Genomic DNA, 21,391 nt, shown 5'->3' with positions numbered 1-21,391 from the left:
GTCCGACTCGATGTTGGCGCCCCGACAGGATCTGATGTCGATGATGTCCGAGAAGTGCCGGCTGTCGATCAAAACGTGGTCGATCTGTGATTGAGTTTAGTACGGTGATCTCCAGGTGTACTTGTGTGGGAGGCGGTGCTGGAAAAAGGTACTACGTACGGCCATTCGTTTGGAGGCGGCGAAGTCGATAAGTCTGAGGCCGTTTTCGTTGGTCAGCTGGTGCGCACTGGACCTTCCAATTGTCGGTTTGAATTCCTCCTCCTGGCCGACCTGAGCATTGAAATCCCCGATGACGATCTTGATATCATGTTTTGGGCAACGGTCGTATTCACGCTCCAGCTGCGCGTAAAATTCGTCTTTGTTGTCACCGGTACTTCCGAGGTGAGGGCTATGCACGTTGATGATGCTGATGTTGAAGAAACGGCCCTTGATTCTCAACCGGCACATTCGTGAGTTGATCGGCCACCACCCGATCACGCGCTTTTTCATCTTTCCCATCACTATAAAAGCTGTTCCAAGCTCGTGTGTGTTTTGCCGCAGCTCTGGTAGATGGCACGACCATCTGGGTACGTTCGTACCGTGGAGCCCTTCCAGCATACCTCCTGCAGCGCTACGATGTCGAATTTGCGGCTCTTCAATTCGTTGGAGAGCACGTGGGTACTGCCCACAAAATTTAGAGATCGGCAGTTCCATGTTTCAAGTTTCCAATCGCTAGTCCATTTTCGTCGCGTGGGTCTTTGCCGATTTCCATCCGAAATTTGTTGTTCGCTGTTCGTTGCTTATGTTTTTTGTAGTCACAGGCTCGCAAGGCCCGCAGCTAACCCCACCATCTCGCAGGAGGACCGTTGTGATGTTGCTGTTTAGGGTCCCGAAAACCACCAGGACGTTGTTGCACTCCGCACGCCGACCCTGACGCTGAGAACAGACGTGTACGAAACCCCCTGACTCAGTCTGCATGCGACCAAAGCATCCACCGGAATTGGGTACCCGATCTCCGCTAAGGTTGCTCGCACCCCAGATAGCACCACGGGGAGGTAGAGAATCGGAGTAGCAGACAAGAGGTGATATGACGACCACTACCCGAAGGTTGGGTGTATGGCTACCGTTCACTAGCCAATTACAATTTATAATAAAAAAGAAATTTAAATGATTTTTCAGGTTTCCAGGTATATTTACATGAAAATTTCCAGAAAATAGAATGAACTCATGAAATCATCGAAGCCTTATTAGATTAGTTCTTATAGATCTATTTAATAATCACCTTCAACACTGTTCAGAACACTCCAATGCTTCAGTTAAAACCTTTAAAAACAATGATTCAAATTGACAGATATGTTCTTTAGAATAAAAAATAGTAAAGTAATAAAGTAAGTAAGTAATAAAAAATAAATAAAAATTCTGTAATTCGGTTGAATAACAAATAATCTAAACATATATTTTCCTCCTTTCTAAACCAATCGTTTTCTTGATGAATTGGGTTAATGTTCAAAGGAATTTAATTTGCATTTTTTGCTCGAACAAATAAAAAAACGGCGAACTTTTTATTTTGGACATTATATTATTCAATTACCACTGCTTTTAAGGGTGAGGATAGTGAACAAAAAGCTGCTTGAATTAGTAAAAAACCTTCTGTAATGTTTTTTTCCTTAGTTCTAAAAAATATACCATTCTGAGCTACTCGGGAGCTGAAAGTGCTGCGTTAGACAAAATATTGGGCAAATACTTCAAAAATTGTCCCAATATTCAAAATTATTTTTCCATAAAGTTTCATATGAAATAAATTCCAATTAATGAGAAACTTTTGACTTCGATTTCAACCTTAAAGTGAACTCGAGCAAAGCGGAGTAAATCAACTAAATGGTATTCAATAAATGAAACATAGATATAACCAATATCTATATGGAATAATTTATGGAACAACTTACAAAGAGTGATTTTTTTTTAGAATGAGGCTTGGCAAGTTTGATGGTTATGTTGAGTGCTGAAAAAAATTATTTTGCAACGTAAAGCTGATACCTAATACCATTCGGCAATATTCAAAGCATCCGAATCCCAGAAAAGTAAATGAAAAGTATGCATGTAAGATGTATGTAAGATTGATTGAAGGTATTTTTTGATAATTTATGTAAAGACCCTTAGAATTGAGTTAAAATTCTTAGGTTTGATTCCGATAGAATTAAGCGGGACAATTCGAGTAAACGGAAAGGAAGGATGTATAAAAAAAAAACTAGGACATATTTAGGAAAGCGCGAAAATGGACGCGAAGATGGTATAACGAAGTTTACCGGGTCTGCTAGTGTTCCTATAAAAACGAATAATCAAAACTTATCTAGTATTTGTATAAAGTGCTGCGACACCATATGTAGTTTACCATATCTGCTGAAAATATGCTAATCCAAATTTCTAAAATCTAACACCCACTCAAGAATACCCACTCAATAATTTTAAGCCCCGGAATTGTATTTTACATTTTTTGAATACCGGAAGAAGGAGATCTATAATTAAGCTAAAATCAATTTAGGCCAAAGTTTATAATAAACCAATTTACATTCAAGCCTCGTACTCAAGCCGTTGTTGGTGTTGTTGCTTTTTCGCATTGTCTTATACCCATCTACGGTGGTTGAAAGCTTTTCGAGTGAAAAGCATCTAGAGAGGAGTTCATCCGGATCCGCAAACATATACCCAACGTCCTACTGGCAGAAGCGAAGCCGGCACGGAAACAGGAGAGAGTGTAGATTCTTAACTTCTTTTAATGCTGCTAGTGAAGTACCAATTGTCCTGAGTTAATTATAAATTTCCAGCCATTGTTCCAGGTGCGAAAGTTTTTTCTCCGCATCCGACATCGTCAAGTGTGGGGAATGATTACCTACTTTCGCTCGGAAGAATGGGAAAACGAAGACTTTCACCATCTTGACAAAGAACGGAAATCGATAAGCGCCTCCCGAAAGGTGTTGTTCGAGATACAGAGCAAAGCGGGACGGAAAATGTTGAATTTTAAATCTAAAGAACCAAACACTGCTTATTGACTGTCACCTTCTAATTGAAAATATTCTACTATTTTTGCACTTTCAGGAGACCAAGAAATTTCTCCGCTACATCCACAAACCAACTCAACGGAGCCCGATAATCCAAGAACATGGTCTGCTGCTTCAGTGGTTCAAATTCCGGCAAACAAGGACCGACACGGGTCCATCTTGAAATGTCTGGCTCTGCACGAGTCCTACGCGGCACGTTCAGTTGCCGTCGAAGCACGATTAGATGTTAAGTGTGAGTATTTTCAATCTCGCTTTGAACTTCTTCCTTCTTCCTTCTTCCTTCTTCCTTCTTCCTTCTTCCTTCTTCCTTCTTCCTTCTTCCTTCTTCCTTCTTCCTTCTTCCTTCTTCCTTCTTCCTTCTTCCTTCTTCCTTCTTCCTTCTTCCTTCTTCCTTCTTCCTTCTTCCTTCTTCCTTCTTCCTTCTTCCTTCTTCCTTCTTCCTTCTTCCTTCTTCCTTCTTCCTTCTTCCTTCTTCCTTCTTCCTTTTTCCTTCTTTCTTCTTACATCTTCTTTTTTTTTACTTGCTAAATCTATTCAGTTTAGTTTATTCCAAACAACAAAGCATTCGCAGTATCCTAAAGTTGCAATAATCCCCCAATAAACGATTGCCAATTAAATTCGCCAATCACCGATTCTCCTCTTCCAGATGCCCCCACGATAAGACTGCTCGGTGCTCCCCAGATCGATCTGGAGGAAGGCAAAGACTCCTTGATCCTACGATGTGTTGCGGATGCCAATCCCACTGCCAGCATCGTGTGGCGACGGGCTGGCCGCTCGGAAATTGCCAGCCTCCAGGAATCTCTTCAGCTGCGGCCGGTGGGAAGACGCGATGCAGGCCTGTACACGTGCCAGGCGCAAAATTCTGTCGGAACGTCGGAAACGCTTTCCGTTCAATTAGATGTAAAATGTAACGTAACCGTTGCCTCTGACAATAGCAGATTCAATTAGACAATAATTAATTTCTCCTCCTTTGTATCTCTATATTTCGTCACGAAACACATCCAACGTGGACTTGGAATTAAATTCCATGGATTTACCTACCCCGAACTACTTGGAATTCCAGATGCCCCGAAGATACTGTCGGCTGGTCCGGATCGATTAACTACGGCACCACTGTTCAGTCCAGCGGCATTCGAATGCGTAGCGGAAGGAAATCCAACGCCCACCTACAAATGGGTTCAAAGGTAAGATGTTCTGTTCTTGCTTCTCTGACAGCTTTCAGACCATCATCACTCCGCGAGATAATTGCTTTGAGTGTTATTTATAAACCGCAGAATTGAGAAAGATTGGTTCAGTTTCGGCTTCATTGATCAATTGAATTATTTTTTTCACCACCCCGAACGAGCTGATCTATAACATAAAGTTTTAGCAAATGAGCTCTCTGGAGCCACTACTTCAACAGATTTGAAGCTTAATTTGTATCGTTTGTTGCTTCGATACTTCAACAATAATAACACAGTAGGAAGATACAAATCAAGGATTGTTTTTATGTGTTTTGTGTTCTGGAATAAAAACCCTGAGAACTAAGATTATTTTTTGGCGCGCAAAGAGGCTTCATGCAATACTTCTTCTCATTTGGTTAACTCTCAGCGGTCGCTCAACGAAGCTCAAATTTTTCTGGAAATTTGGGATCTGATGGTTCTAGCTATACTAGAAAACAATCTTTCTAACCTTTTCTAGAAACATCATTTGCAATGTCCTTAGCAAAGAAAAACGAGAATATTTAATTCTACTGCTCACTCTCTAGGTGGACTTCTCAAATCTTAATACATTTAAGAATCTGACGATAATTTTCCCAGGAATTCTCGGAATTCCGAGAAAATTGAAAGAGAAGATTTTAACACTCTACTTCATGCAAAACCTTATCTTTACGATATTTTTAGGAAATAAGGTAGTAATATTACAAAAAAAAATCAAAATTATAATTGTACGTAAAAATGAAACTTAAAATCTAGAAATATCTATTTTTCGCAAGCTCGCAAACAAACTCCCTTCCTGATGAAATCAAAGAGGTAGAAAGCAGCAAGGTGATGTATGTGAGAGTTCAACATTTTTCCTTAGTAAATGTATAGTTTTTTTTGTTGAATTTTGAAGTAAATTTTGGATTTAAAAAAAAATAGGGATATTTTCCAAGAATTCGCCAGTCCAGAACAAAAGGCTAGAAACCCTATCAAATGGTAAAGTTTGAAGGGAAAAATTAAAAGGGGAAAGTGATAGGGACTAAGGAATTGAATGAAGGCAAAATTTCTATTTTTTTGTAGTTGAAATTTTATTAGTAGGGGAGGATGAGGATACTTGGTCGCTTTTTCTTATTTTCATCATATATTTTCGAGAAAATTTATCAACTCGCCGTCTTTTGCATTTTTTGATAATTTTTTGATAATTTCAAATTTATATGCTCCAAAAGTTAGAACGATACATTAGTAGGGGAGGATGAGGATACTTGATCCCTTTTTCTTATTTTCATCATATCTTTTCGGTAAAATTTATCAACACGCCGTCTTTTGCATTTTTTGATAATTTTTTGATAATTTCAAATTTATATGCTCCAAAAGTTAGAACGATACATGAACTCGTAGATGAGCTAGAAACATTTTCGTGAGACTAAAAAAATTGTGATATTTTTTAAGTTACAGGAGACTTGATCCTTTACTAAAGGAGACTTGATCCCTTATTCAGGGTGTCCTGACGCTAGGAAAAAATCTAATAAAATCCAAAGATATAAGGCAACGAGAAGTATAAAAGATTGTCTTCTACCCTAGCTTCATTGCATACTTTAAGGCGTAATTTTATAGTTTTAAGACAAATACAGTATTTTAGCCCTCTTTAACAGATAATAAATCAATAGTTATGGCAATTGGTATTAGTAATTTCATGATAACCAATGATCGCAATCGATCGAGATGAAAAATACATCTTTTTGGACTCTAGGGATCAATTATACCGAACGAGAAGTTATAAAAGATACATATATTTTGGAAAACTTCTAGCTAAAAAAATTGGGAGTTCAGTATTGCTTTGAAAATATGAAGTTCATATTATACTCTAACGATTGACATATTTGAATAAATATGTTTCAAATAATTTTTCATGTAAGAAACATTTTAAAGTGATAAAAAAAGATCTTCAAATCACATTATGTAAAAATTTTCAAACAAAGCTCAATAACTAGAAAATTGAAACTATTAAAATTTGTTGAGATAACAGCATTGTTTTGTTCTGTTTTGCACATTTTTCTTGAACATTTGATATTTGTAAGACATTCCTGTTTCGAGATATAGCGAAGCAATCAAGTATCCCCAGGGATCAAGTATCCTCATTCTCCCCTTATTTTAAACAATTTAGCCCCTTAATTTATGCTGCATCATTTTCAATATCAATGTCAATATCATATATTGTCCATTTATCGAATTATTGTTGTTCGGCTTAAACGCATTAAGGACCGCGATGTTGTTTTTCTTTGGACCGCGAAAAAATCTAAACTGCATGTAGTTTAAAATTGCCAGATTGGCCGGATATTTGATACAAAATTTAGAAACGTTGCCTTCCGGCCCGGTTACCTGGATTTTATTGAAAATGTCCGGTGTTTATCCGTCTAGATTCACTTCTTTTACAAAATAATCCAAAATACTCAAATTTAATATTATAATTTTTTAATATTCGCGTTCAATAACTTAAATTTTTCGAGCAAATTTAATCAAAATAATCATAAACGATTAATTGGTCATAAAGCAAGTTTAAGGTGACCTCAACACTGCAGACCCATTTGGATTTAAACAAATGTTTTATGTGTTTTTTTCTTGATTTTGGGTGAATAATTTAATAGGTGGAAAATTTCGAACTTAAATGCCCGGATTTTGCCAGGTTTTCAGATAAAATTGCTCGGATTTTCCCGACCCGGATGAATGCAAGAAAAATTCTGGCAACCTAGATGTAGTTGTTGGAGTAAAATTAATAGCATGTTAGGATTTATCTTTCCTAAATAATCCTAAATTTAATTTGAAATTCTAGGTAATGAGGAAAAAAGTCCATAAGAAAACTGTTTAATTTTTTTAAAGCCAACAATCTTTCAAGATTAAAAAAAATAGTTCCAGCTCTCTGGAGCCACTAAACAAATGGCTTTATTTTTTTATTTCTTATTTCAACAACCCAACCCCATTTTTTTTTTACTTCGAAGTGCTTTTCTGCTTTATTTTATCTTTCGATTTATATAAGCATTATAAACTCCTAAGTAGAGATGTACCGAATATTCGGTCGGTAGGATTTTGGAAAATTTATGAAATATCTAACAGTAATTTTAGAAAAGCTACTTAATAACAAAAAATTTAAGATTTCATCTAAAGTGTATCCGTGTATCTTTCACTGTAGATCGTACTAAAGAGTGCTGGCAAATGTCGCTTTATACTAAGATTATCAATTATTTCGAAATTTTTTTAATTTAGTTCAATGAGGAATTCAAGATAAGCCAAATCAGACCAGGATGCCCAGATAATGATTAAAACTTTCCGTATTTTTTCCCGGGTTTATACACTTTATTTTTTAATTTAAATTTAAAAAATCCAAATTAATTGAATAATGATTATCAGTTTTTAAAACGATTGGATACGACTTAAACGAAGCTTATATGATTCGAGGAAAATTTAAATAAAAAAAAACCTATTACTTTACTCCTATATATTTTTAAACTATGGTGAGTCTTTTTTAAGATAAGCCCTATTTTTTCAAAAAAATTCAGAATTGCTTGAATTGCCCGGCCATGCAAAAACGTGCAATAGAAAGTATTATTTGCTTAAGACTAAGGATCATCGTTTTTTAAAACTATAGAGAAGATATCTTTATAAATGAGCAATTCCTTATTACTTGGCACCTGTTTAATCATGTTGTATCCCAAATTTCACTGGAATTAATTCTCTTTTGGATAGGCACCCTAGAAGGGACATGTCGTGTCCTTTTAGTGAGTGATGACATTTTGAAAATTGTATCTTGAAATCTTGAATAAACGAGGGACCCATTCGAAAAGAAGAACTTAATTACACATCTGGTTGAGAAAAATCAACTCTAAAACATCAGGGGTATAAGATGGAAGAAATTGAAGGAATTTGAAAAAATCGCTTTTGTTTGTTTTTTTTTTTTTTTTTGAAAAACTATTCACAGTATTCAACTGAATAGTTGAAAAGGTCAATATTCGTTATTCGGCCGTCCGCCAAATATCACTATTCGAATTATCTCTATCCCTGAGAATGCAAAAATGAAAATATACAATTCAGAACAAAGCGTAACAGGAAAGTCCTAATTTTGAGCTTTGATATTTGATGCTTTTTCTTTGAAAAATCTCCCATTCATGTGTTGAAATTTGTTATTCTCTGAAATACATGGAAATTTTATTCCCAATAGCTTAAGATAAAATAAATACACTTTTTTTTATCCATACATATACTTTTATTTCTATTCAAAATACCAGTTTTTATACGATGTATGAAAAACTAAAAAAGATTTCTTTTTCTATATATTCCGTGATTCACAAGACTGTCAACGCTCAGAAAAATATCTTCTATTAAACATATTTGATTAATTTGACTTAAAAAATTGTATTGGATTGCTTCAGTTATCTTAATGAAAGTCATTAGTGGAAATAACTCAATCTTAAATGATCGATTAACAGATGCAATGAAGCATCATGTGATCTCATAATTTGAATTTGTTTTCGAAAGATTCTTAGAATTTAAAAATATTATAAACAAACTCCCATTCTCCCTTGCACTAGTTTAAATTGTAATTAAAAGAGTAAGGTGGGGTAAAAGTACATTTTTTAAATTATCACAAACTGATAAAATTAAAGTTAAAACACTGGTGTGGTTAAAAATGATCAATACATAATGTTGTTCGTATAAGTTGAAAGTACTTTGGAAAATGGGGTGCAGTTGGTTTTTTTTTGTATTTATGTAGAAATATTTAAAATAACGACAAATATATTCAGCAACCAATCACCAGTTTTTAAATATTTTTTTTTATTATTCAGCTGCCAAATCAAAGCTTCACCATTAAAATCTCGTTTCCATATGCAGGAATATGATTGTTTTGCATCACGCGTTTGTAAATTTCAAAATTTCATCCATCCAAACATCAATGTTGGGAGTACTCTTATGCTTTTTCTTTAAAAACATTTATGACAGAAAAATGTCAAATTTAATTCGAACAAAATCAAAAATTGTTGCAACTGGTGTTTTATGCGTAATGATATCACAAATATACTATGAATTTGCGAACGTTCATTTGATTTTTACAGTCCCCCCACAATCATTTATCTCTTAACGTATTCTTTCACCACAAATACTCATTTATTTGGGTGTTAGTAGACCAAATATCAAACATAGCATGAATTAAGCAGTCATTGAATCCTTCCGCTTTAAGTTCAAATAAGTTTTTATTTTAAATTTTGTTCAAAAATAACATAATTTACCAAAACAATCTACGTTTTTCATAACCACAATTCTGGGTCAAAATTATAGCCCGCAGCAATTACATATAAGTCAAATTGCTCACAATTATTAGTCACATAGAAGTCCATGGCATCAACATAGAAATCCGAATATCAACATGGAAATCATCAAATTTCTGGCATACATTCAGGAGCATTCTTTAATAGTATAAATTCAAGGGGCATTTGGGTTGAGCTATAGCAACCAAGAAATGTTTTGCTTTGCTTGCAAAAAAAGTGACCCATGATTGTGTCAAATTTGGTAGATGCTGTAACAGTTATGAGTCAATTCTATTTTGCAAATAATTTTGAAATTTCTTTGTTTATTCGCTCATTTTCATTTGGAAAATGTTAACTCGTCGTTTTTGCTTATATGAGACCTATTTATTTTGTTGGAATTTTTGAAGGTGTCAACCTTGTAACATTGGAAATTTATGTGATAATTCAACAGAAAATAGTTAACGTATGACAAAAACTATTCAAAAAGCAATTTTTCTGTTATTTTAAATAATATTTTTAATGCATTTTGATGATATTGTCGATAAACTAAAAATAAAAATACGATTTAATTTTATTCAGTTCAGCAGCTAGCAGCTGTTCAAATGCTCGGTGACGAATAATTGTGTGTGACCCATGAGTGTGGGGCGTGGGGGGGATAAAATTTGTTGCAACTTGCCTCTTTTTCCTAGAAGGGTGAATATCGCATGGTTTTGTAAATTTAAAAATAACTGATATAACCAATAATTTTTCTGACTACGTCAATTTGATGTCCCATTAACCTTAAGGGGGGGGTAGGGTCTAACGGGTATAAAAAAAACTCCATTTTCACGATTTTTTTCTAGAGCTATCGTTAAAACAAATGTATTCAAATTTTTTGCATTATACAAAGCATGGTTAAAAGAACATTTAGTAATTTTTTCGTAGAATAATATTGAAAAATGAGCCGGTGACGGAGCATTTTCGAGGATGCCTTTTAGAAAACAGGATTTGCGGTGGACACTGTATCTCAGCACAGAATCATCTGAAGTCAAAAAGTCAGAGCAAAATATTTTTATTAGATGTTTTTCTGAACCCCAACGTTTTTATTTAACTTAAAAATATTTTTATGAAATTTTTGTGGCTGTTTGAAGTAAAAACTACGATTTTTCACTTAAAAATCCGCCATTTTTCACATGTAAAATCTCCCCAAAGTAAAAAAATCAAAAAAGAAAAACGTTGGGGTCTGGTATTTTATATGTTGAAAGTATGCTCCAAATTTGAAAAGAATCGGATAAGTAGTTTTCAAATGACGATGTCCACGGACTTTAAAAATGTGCTTTCGAGAAAAACGTGTTTGAAATTTCTGCTCTTGCTTTCTTGCAGTATTAGATAGGAGGAGATAAAGGCCTATAACTTCTACAGTTTTGCTTCAATCGACTTGAAAATTTGACACAACATTCTTGAAATGTTTTACAATAAGAAAATAAAAAAATAAAAAAATCGATTTTTTTAAAGTGTTAGACCCTACCCCCCCCCCCCCCCCCCCCCCCCCCCCCTTAAAGCTTTTGATGAACAAGGTATGATTATCTGTGGACATTAAATTTTTAGAATCCATTGAAGTGAAAAGTGTTGTTTGATGTTCCAGTTTACGGTAACTCTAAAAATGGTACATCGAAAACTGAATTTGTGCCAAAAGAAGAATATAAAATTGTTTAAGCACAAACACACACGTCCTTAAGGACTAGTTTAGTTACAGGATGCAAGATACATAATCTCAAATTACGTCTATATTTGATTGCGGAAAAGCTCATTCACATAAATCGAACAAACTCCCGCAGGGACTTGAAAGGACTTAGCTACCGAGAGGTTTAATTTGGTGGGTGTTTCAAGAAATACTCAATTGAATTAACATGTACCTAATGGGATTGCTCTAAAACCCTTTCTCGGCCCGGATTGTGTATTCCGCTTTTTTCCCCGGGAGCATAAAACACTCGTTCGTGGGATGAAGCAAAAACAAAACAGAAGTTGCCATTAAATTGGGCAAAACAAAGGATTTCATTTCACAAGAGAGCGAGAAAAAAAAGTGTTTTGCCGTGGGTTTTCCATTGAAATGCCACGCTAGTTACCTATCTTTGAACATGTTTTCTATACATACACGTTCGTTAACTTCAGATTCGCGTCTCGTTGGCGTCGTTGTTGAAAAAAATATTAGGGCTGTGGGAGGAAGCGAGGGAAAAAACGGAAAATCCTTTTCAAAAGCGCCCTGCCGCAAAAGTACCGTAGCGAATCGAGAAAAAAGTCAATCCTAAATGGACGGTGTGTTCTCTGGAATGAGCATAGACGAATAGGAAGCAGTGCGGTGTTTGTAAGTATGTATGTTTGTATGTGTGTCTCTCTGTTTGTGTGTATGTGTGGTTGTGGTTTGCTTCCATTCCTCATAATGGCACTCTCTTTCCAATGAGAGGAAACTTTAGGAGGATGTACAAAAAAATGTAAAAAAAAAGAACCACCCGTGCGAAACGAGAAAAACTTTCATATCTGTGGTGCTAGAATATACAGCTTGTTATGACACTCCGGCGCAACCGTAATTGCATGTATTCATCCCTGACGAATATGTATCTATACGTACATATATCAGACATCCGGATCCAAAACTTTTATGCATGTCACTTGTTTATATTAACACTAGATGAGTTTCCTTACAGTAATTAAAAAAATCTCTCTAAGCTTAATTAAGTCTCCATGTTAGAGTAATCCAATTAAAAAGCCATGCTTGTTTTAACGGGTGAGAACAATCTCTGAACATAATCATTACAACACTTAAAGTGGTATACATTGTATATCAGAAACTTCTCGAAGTACTGTAAACTGGGGGAGTTTTGATCAATCATTATTCAATAATTTTGAATGGGTTACTTCTTTGTAACACCTAAAAGTTTTGAAAAACTTACTAAGGAAGCCTTGGGCTTGTGATATAGCTCAGTTGGCAAGTCTGTTGTCTCCTGAGTCGATGTCCACGAGTTCGAGCCCAAGAGCAAACATCGAACACAGTTGTACCGGATAAGTTTTTCAATAACGATCCGCCAACTGTAGCGTTGATAAAGTCGCGAATGCCATAAAGATGGTTAAACGACTATAATCGAAACAAAAAAAAAAAAAAAAAAACTTACTAAGGAAGAGAGTATAAAACAAGATCATTTGTTACAGAATATTTAAACAATATTAATGGCTTCAATTAAATGTATATCAATAAAACAGTTTTTTATTCTGGGGTAACTTTGATCAGCACGGTTTTAACGTATCCAAACATCTTAAAAATTCAAAAAAAAACATTTTAACATTATCAAAAAATGGACAATGATATTGCATACATTAAGGGGCAAAAATTATAAAAGATGCTAAATATTTTTAACAACAAAAACAAATAAAATTTTACCTTCATACCGCTCAATAGGCCCTCCCACTATTCCAATTTTATTTTTTCCTTCAAACTTTATCATTTGATACGGTTCCTAGCCATTACTCCTAGATAGGCTTGCTCTTGAAAAATTTTAAATATCAAAAGTGTATCACAAAATGTACTGAAAAACACTTAAACAATACAGAATAAAAAAGGATGACCTTTTACATAGATTAACCTGTTTGCTTCTACATGCTTTGATTTCATCAGGAGGGGTGTTTGTTTGCAAGCCTTCGAAGACATAGTAGAGAAATTGCATGTTGATCAAAGTTACCCCGGTTATCAAAGCTCACCCTGTTTAAGGTACATTTCAGTAAACATGATTCATTCAATTTTTTTTAAAGGAATTTACTTTTGCAACAAATCAAGCAACAAACCAAGTATCATAATTAAAAGTTTGGCATGAGTTTAAATTAAGGGACGGTAAAGTTTTTTTGAAAAAAATACCGAAAAATTGTTTTTTTTCTGTTCAAAATACAGCATTTATACGCTTTGAGTTTGAATAGAAATTTTGTTCAAAATTTTAAAACATCCTTAAAATTAAGATTTTAATCTTTATGTTATAAGGAAATTCTAAATCCAGTTAGCTCGAACTTCGAATGTTGTATGCTCAATCATCAAATATAAACTAACAATCTTTGAATACCACATTGCATTGTATGACACGAATGCCACGAAGATGGTAAAGTGTCACTAATAAAACTAAATAATAACATTGCATTATTTTGATCGAATCTCCACACTTCAAAGCGATTTGAAAATATCAGCTCTCAAATTGAATGTGAATTAAAATATTGAATCTAAGCATCAATTCAAAAAAATGTATCCTTATTCTAGCTTCAAAATCTACTGATCTGATTGCTAAAGCATATTTCCTAAATCAAATGCTGAAAACCAAGGTATGATTCCGATTTTTACTTAGAAATCATGGTTTTTATTTGATTTTTTAATTCATACTTATTTTGAATGATTGATTGATCATTATGAACTTAGATATTTGATCATTAAGAAGTTTGAACCCATGCTTTATGAACCTATCATACCCTTAGGGAACATCCATAAATGACGTAGCATTTGAGGGGGAGGGAGGGGAGTTTTACTTTGTGTGACGATGTGTGACGAGAGGGGGGGGGGGGGGGGGTAGGGGTTCAAGTAAAGCTACGTAGCTTTAATTAAATATCGAAAAAAAAAAAATCAAAATTGAGCAAAATTATACCTAACTCAATCCAGTCTGAACATGTAGCTTTTGATTCCAACTGCCCGACTGTTTTCAAGCGTATCGAGGAGCGTACATGCAAGAAATGCAATTTATATTTTGCTTCAAATGTTCTCCAAAAGGAGCATAGCAAAATCCACAAGGCCCCAGCCTCGGATAGAAAGATTCGTCCAAAGCGAATTGTAGGCAAAAGAGGACACGAAGTGCTGGTTATCACTCCGGAGGACGATAAAGAGTGAGTGGAGGCAGCTGACATCACAGATGCAATTATTCCAGCCGAACAGACGATGGAGGAAAGGTGCCCAACGATTTCGTTGGAATCCCGAATGGAAATAATTTAGACCGACGCAACTGATTGAATACTTATCCTGTTTGTTGAAAGGTAGCTTGATTTTTTTTTGACTGATTGATATGCTTTTTTAAACTTCCATTTATAAATTCTTTCCCTTTTTTTGTTATTTTTTGTATTATTCTTGCAAAATGCTGACAATAAAAGTAAAAATTAAAACCGATTTTTTAAAATGGAGGGGGGGGGGGGGGTTTATTAAAGCTACGTTATTATCTAGGGGGGGTCTATGACTTTGTGACGAAATGCTACGAGGGGGGAGGAGGGGGTATAAAACTCAAAAAAAGCTACGTCATTTATGGATGTTCCCTTAACTGAAATATATAGGTATATTTTTTAATAAAATCTAACAATTCAGGGCAAACTAGTTTTTGAGGGAATCCAACTTGGCAGATAGAATTGATTAAAGTAATAATGAATGATACATGAAACTATTTCACCAAAGTCCCTCGTTGCCACATTAGCCAAGCTATTTGAATCTTTTCACAATAACTTAGGGTTGCATCCGTCCCGCAAAAGCGAGCTTTTCTGTTGAATGTCTCGCCGTCCTGTTTTTCCCTCAAAATGTCCCACTTTTTTCATGGAAGACTTTCACTTAGTTCACTGACTCACATTAGTAAAAATCAAACTTTATCCTCAATTTCAATTTATTGGTTCAACACAAAAAAAACTTTGGAATATGTCTTTATTCTCAAAATAAGCAACACATCACAAAAAATGAATACCATGGAAAATGATCGTTTTTTAATATCCAAAATTATCATCAAATGATCATGAAAATAACACTTAAACTAAACCTTGAACCAAAGTTCAACTTTCACGTTAAACAACCCATTCTCTCCTAAGTGCTTAGATTTGATCAGGAGAGATGTTTGTTTGTGAGCCTTTAAAAAACCAGTTATTTTAAGATTTTTTAAATTACAGTTAAAGTAATATAAAAAATCTCCTGTTAAAAACTAAATTTAGCTTATTTTATTACTCAATTTATAGGCTTTCAAACGTAATAAAAAGTTTTCAGATATTTTAACTTTATACTTAGTTAATGATGATTATGTGCAAATATATCATGTTGATCAAAGTTACCCCGCTGATCAAAGTTTCCCCAGTTTACGGTACGTCTTTTTTTTCAAAATAAGCATCAATTTTTCAAAGTTTTCATAAAACAAAACTAACTAACCCTAGTTACAGTAAGATTCTGATTTATTTAAGCGTTCTTGGGGCACGTTCAACAAATGCAATGGAAAAATAACTTTAGTATGAAGGCAAATATTGTTTACGGTGCTTCCAAATGATTATAGATCCTAATGTTTCGATTGAATCTTAGGTAAATTGCCTTTTATCTACACCACCTTTCTTGACTTAGTTGTCTAAGTACGAATGTATGGATGAATTATGAAAGTTTTCGTGAGTTTTAATATTTTTAAAACATATTTGAAATATATTTATGTTGCACAAAGGTATTTTACGCGATATCAAATCCGCCGTTTGACTTGAATATAATTCTCTTAAATAACGTGTTAATTTGCGAAACCCGTGGAAAATTACCGTGTTTATGGCAAAAAACCTGTAAATAGAAGTCATGTTAGAAAGGCTGAGCAAAATCAATCCGCGTTAAAAGAAAATCTTATTGTACTTTCTATGAATAACTTTGGCTGATGATAAAGGTGTAAGTTTGGCAATACAATTAAGCTCTTTTTAAGAGTTTCTCAAATGTCCCGTTTTTTTCGGCTGTGTCCCGCTTCTTTGTCGTTAAATGTTCCGCATTTTTCTAAAAGTATCTGGCAAGCCAACAATAACTACACAGGACGAGGTCCCTTATTATAACTTGCACTTAAAATCATCAGCTTTCAATCCAAAATTTGAGGATCCATGAATTCGACCACTTTTTCCCGACATCAACAACAGAATCGCAAGCGCAAGCTTCTTTCAACTTCATTAGGCAAATTTTAAACCTCCTTGAAAAACCCTTTCCTTAAGATTGGAGCACTGATTTCGATGACCATCACTGCTATAAACATCCGTTCATACATACATAGGTACCACTTTATCAATTCATCAAAATTCACTTTATCAAAACACGAAAATTATATGAATTATCAGAGCAAGTTCACTTTTAGCAAGACACTTTTAGCAGATTTTGAAAACTTTACCATGCGAAAGCATTTCAAGATCTGTGGCCTTCAAGAGTTTTTACAACACGTGTTGTATTTTCGCCTGCTGTGATGCAAAAATAGCAATAATTCTATCACATTGGCGTTGAGGACCAGAAAAGTGAAAAACGGGTGCGAAATAAAAATAGCACCACTTGAGTTTTTCAACAAAATCAAGCTTATTCAAAAAAACTTAATGTGTAAAAGTGAATAATAATGCTTCTACGAATTATTTGATTAGATAACTGCATTTTAAAAAGTTTTCCAGAATTCCAATGGTTTTAACAGGTTTTATAGAGGGTTTTAAGAGATGCTCCCCTAGCGTAAAGAAATTTGATATTTTAGCTGTAATTCTTTACCAAACTACTTACTTTCTTCATTAAAATGACTTGAAATGATGAAACAAACATTAAGGATTAATTTTAAATCAGAAAAAAATAGGTTGGAATTCAAAAACTTTGATTTTGGTCAGTAAACCACACTTTTTCCAGTTTCAAGTCGTAGATGGCAGCACTATCTTGTAGTTAAAACCAAATTTAGTCTCAATATTGATTTTCCAGGTTTATTAAGGCCCATATTCATCATTTTAAGGTATTTTCCCATCACAGTTTTGTGGAAGTTCACACTGCAGAAAGCTTTTCCGGATTTGCAAAAGAATCACCAGCACAAAAATGTACAATCGCCAAAATTTCTGCTCATCTCAACTTCCGATTCAATTGCAAATCATGCCAATAATACTGCTAGCCGTATGGTCCATCAAGCTCCATCGCAAACTTAACTTTATTCTGATAATCGGTCCAAAAAATTCACTTTTAGTGACCTTGATGCAATTCTAATTTTTTTCGGATTTAGTGATCTTAGAATTTTCAAAGGCTTCACACGGTACATGTATTTATTTCTTGACCAAAATCATTCAGCACTCCCTAATTAATATCGGATATTCGAAAATGGGCATGAATTTGGTTAAATGGCAAGATAGTGCTGCCATCTATGACTTAAAACTAGAGAAAAAGTGTTTGACTATTAAAAACATTAGTATTTTTGAATTTGAAGCCTGTTTTTTGGTTCAAACTCAGCCTCAAATCTATGTTTGATCATTTTGCATTATACTTAACATTCATAAGTGAAGAAATCAAGCAGTTTGATAAAGTTTTATAGCTCAAATAACGAATTCCTTAATGTAAGAGGAGCATCTCTTAAAACCCCCTTTTAATACCTTTGAAAACCTTTTGAATTCGGCCGCTGGCCGGCCGTGGCCTAGAGGACAGCGTTCCAGTCTTCTAAGCCAGAGTCCATGAGATCGAATCCCGATCACGGCACACATAGTACACTTTCAGTGGTCTGGTGGTTTTAGCATTTGTAAGATGCTAGCCAATTATATCCTTGAAAGATTGTACGCATTAGAGTTAAGTAAATTAGATCTCTTCAAAGAAACATGATGTTTCACTGAGATCCTATATGTGTGTGTTCGTTTTTAAAAAAAAAAAAAAAAAAAAAAAACTCCTAAAATGCAGTTATCTATTCAAATAATTCTTAGAAGCATTGTTATTCACTTTTACACAGTAAATTTCAAAAATAATCTTGTTTTCGTTGAAAAACTCAAGTGGTGCTATTCTTATTTCGCACCCCTTTTTCACATTTTTGGTCCTCAACGCCAATTGCTACGTCCAAAAAAAAGTAAACTTATGCTTGATTTATCCGTTAAGCAATTCAGAACAAACTGTGGAAGACAATTTTCGTAATTTTCAATCATTCATATTTTAACAAGCAAAACACATAGTGGTGCTATTCTTATTTCGCTCACTGTATAATGTTATGTTCAATATCAGTCATTTTGTCAATCGGTTGTATGCGCATTAGACAGCTGCAAAAAATGTCTTTTTGCTCCCATATGTTTTTTGATGCCTTTGAGTCACTAAGCATCAGCGTAAAATTTGAGATGGTTTGGTGGATTTCTGAATAAGCCAACGCGTTTTAATTTGGTATGGAAATTTGAATGGAAGAAGAAATTTTTGCTCATTAAATCCTCCAGAAAATTTAAATAAGCTTGAAATGAAGTTGGTCTTTGATTTTGGTTTAGACTATTCTTAAGCTTCATTATGTGTGACAAGCAGCTAAGCATTTCATGAAAAAAATGTATAACTTTTTCAAAATTATAAATCTAAATCCACTGAAAAGTATTAAAACATGGCAGCCTTTGCTTACTAGAGCTTTCAAAAATTTCTTGAAATGTTTTTGCCAAGGTCATATAAATCAATAAACTCTCTGGCTATGCAAAGAAGTTTTTTGATATTTTTTATTCTTATTCTACGGTTACACAGCTTTCAAATAAGCAGTCAAAAGTGCTAAAATAAAAATAAAATAATAATTTGTATAACATCGAATATCTTTTGAGAAAAAAAACTTTTGTGGGGTAAAGGTTAGGAATGAGCTTTGTTCACTCGAATTGTATTGCAAGAATCAAGGGATATTTTCACCTAAAGATATATTTTTTGGAACTTTCAATGCACCTCTGGCTATTTTTGAATAAAAAATTTTGTTTTCCCATACACAATTAAAACTCGTTGCGCAAATTCGAGACTGGATGGATCGCTTCCGAAATTTTTATTGCCATTTCTGGTAGCAAAAACAACCAAAAATAGTTAAAGGAGGTGTTAAAATTTAAGAATTTGAAATTTTCAAATAAAGCTTGCAGAAGTTTAATGCACATATTACCTGAGTTGAAAACTGCAAAATATACTAAAACAAAGCAGGAATAAAGTGCGGAGCTCCCTTCCAAACGATTCATATGATTATATTGTAAGGCTTGATTATAAAATGATATTGTTTGATCTCACATTACTTTTAGTCCATAGAACAGTTGAGACCTACTCACTCACTGTAAAAATCAGAGAACCAAGTAATTTAATGACCTTGAGAACGACTATTACTACGCCAAGGCAGGGGGCCTGGGATACATCTTGAGGACACTTGTAAGAGCTTAACTGTTGCCCAATTTGCCATAATCTTGAGGTTAGCTTCTCCAGAAAGCTATTCCGGCCAAATTCCATTTCTAAGCAAGTACAATATCCAAATTTGGCAAATTTAGCAAAACTCGATTCACTTCTTGTTAGAACGAAATATTTTGGAAATGTTTTCTGTTTTGAATTTTGCTGCTGAAAAAAACACGTAAACTTCGTCATTTCTGTCGCAAAGCCTACTTAAGTCTCCTTACACAATGTATTTTACGAAAAAAATGTGTTTTTCACATTAAATACTTGATTTTGTAACTTTAACAAAAAAAAATAAAAGTGTGAAACTACGTTTTCTGAAAACACATGACAATCTCGTTAAGCAGTGCAATGTATCAATGTATAGAAAAAGTATCTTTGACTAAAGATGTTGTTTAGACTTTTTTATGCTTTTAGCAATTTTTGTACCATTGTATAATAATGAAGCGAAGCTTTTTTTGTAGAATTCTTCGACACAAACTTGTTTTTAAATCGATGAACCAACTTCACATAACTTTTGAGTATCTTGATCTGATTTTTGTAAGCGGGAAAGTTTAAATCAAACGAATTTCTTATTATACAACTTTTAAAAAGAGCAAATGTAATCTTATTTTAGTGCTGTCAAAGTGTGTTTAATTATGATGATTTTTTACAGGCTACACTACTCTAAGCCAACACACATTATTTCGGAGCTAAATTGTAAAGTGTAACCACCCTGCAACTGCTAATAAGATAAACATGTCGAGAATACAGTGCTTGCGCTACTACGGATACATTTTTCTATCGTCCTCAGAAATAAAGCTCACTTTCAAGATATTTTATTGGAATAGAAGCGGGTGCTGGAAAATTCTAATTAAAATTCATTAACGCTATTCAAGGAGCTCTCAGCGACTGACCTACCTTCTACTGTGCCGCCGTTTGTGACAGGTTTTTCATTACTGTAGCACTTTATGTTTCTTCCAGCAGCCATACCTAACATCATTGGCATTGGAGCCAACTGCATGTGAAATTGTTTTTCATGGCATTTTTCCGTTTATTTTGCTCCCAACAGAATCTCAACACAGGGTAAACCATTCCTCGACCGAGGACGAGAATCAAGACTGGTAATAGATAACGTAACGTACGACTATCAGGGCGAGTACGAATGTCGGGCAACCAATTTCATCAATGGTCAAGAAAGGACGGCCACTTCCGATCCGATAGCTCTGCAAGTGGTCGGTGCCCCGCAAGTCCTCAGGACCTCAACGACGGCGTCCGGCCACTCGGTTTCAGTGCGAAAGGGCGACTCAGCAACACTCTCCCTGATTGTGTGTGCTGATCCCAGACCGCGCCACGTGTCCTGGGAGTGGGGCTCCTTGCGGCTAGAAGCCGGATCCGGAATAGGTAAATATTATCCTTTGCACACTTTTTAATCACAATTTGTACCGCAACGCAACCCTTCTAATTGAAATTCCGTCCACGCCATCGACCGTCAAAGGTCGCTACAGAGTCGACGAAGTAACGCAGGACAGCCGAGAAGATTGCTACTTGGCGACGCTGCATATCGACGAGGCTGACTTGCAGGACCAGAGGCCGTACTACCTGGTGGTCGAAAATGAACGAGGCACCGATCGACATGCCGTCAATCTGCGCGTGGAAGGAATGTTTTCCGGTGAGTGTTTCCTGCCAACCTATTCGATTCGGGGGGATGGCTTTTTAAAGTTTATTTTTCTTCTGCCGTTTGCGGTGAAAGCTTTC

General features: G+C 34.8%; 1 protein-coding gene across 1 annotated transcript in view; it reads left to right on the top strand.

The window, feature by feature from the left end:
* The window catches only part of LOC129758141 (B-cell receptor CD22), a 504,009-nt gene that overhangs the window by 299,180 nt on the left and 183,438 nt on the right, over positions 1-21,391 (top strand). Inside the window, exons 5-9 of the mRNA XM_055755606.1 lie at positions 3,073-3,267; positions 3,682-3,942; positions 4,099-4,219; positions 20,706-21,037; positions 21,132-21,305. Of these exons, the coding sequence (XP_055611581.1) occupies positions 3,073-3,267; positions 3,682-3,942; positions 4,099-4,219; positions 20,706-21,037; positions 21,132-21,305 (1,083 nt within the window). The remainder of the gene's footprint in view (positions 1-3,072; positions 3,268-3,681; positions 3,943-4,098; positions 4,220-20,705; positions 21,038-21,131; positions 21,306-21,391) is intronic.

Source organism: Uranotaenia lowii, chromosome 3 (genome assembly GCF_029784155.1).
Source record: "Uranotaenia lowii strain MFRU-FL chromosome 3, ASM2978415v1, whole genome shotgun sequence".
NCBI classification, from domain to species: domain Eukaryota; kingdom Metazoa; phylum Arthropoda; class Insecta; order Diptera; family Culicidae; genus Uranotaenia; species Uranotaenia lowii.
Note: the sequence above shows the minus strand (reverse complement) of the source record. Positions and strands in the feature narration are given on the sequence as shown.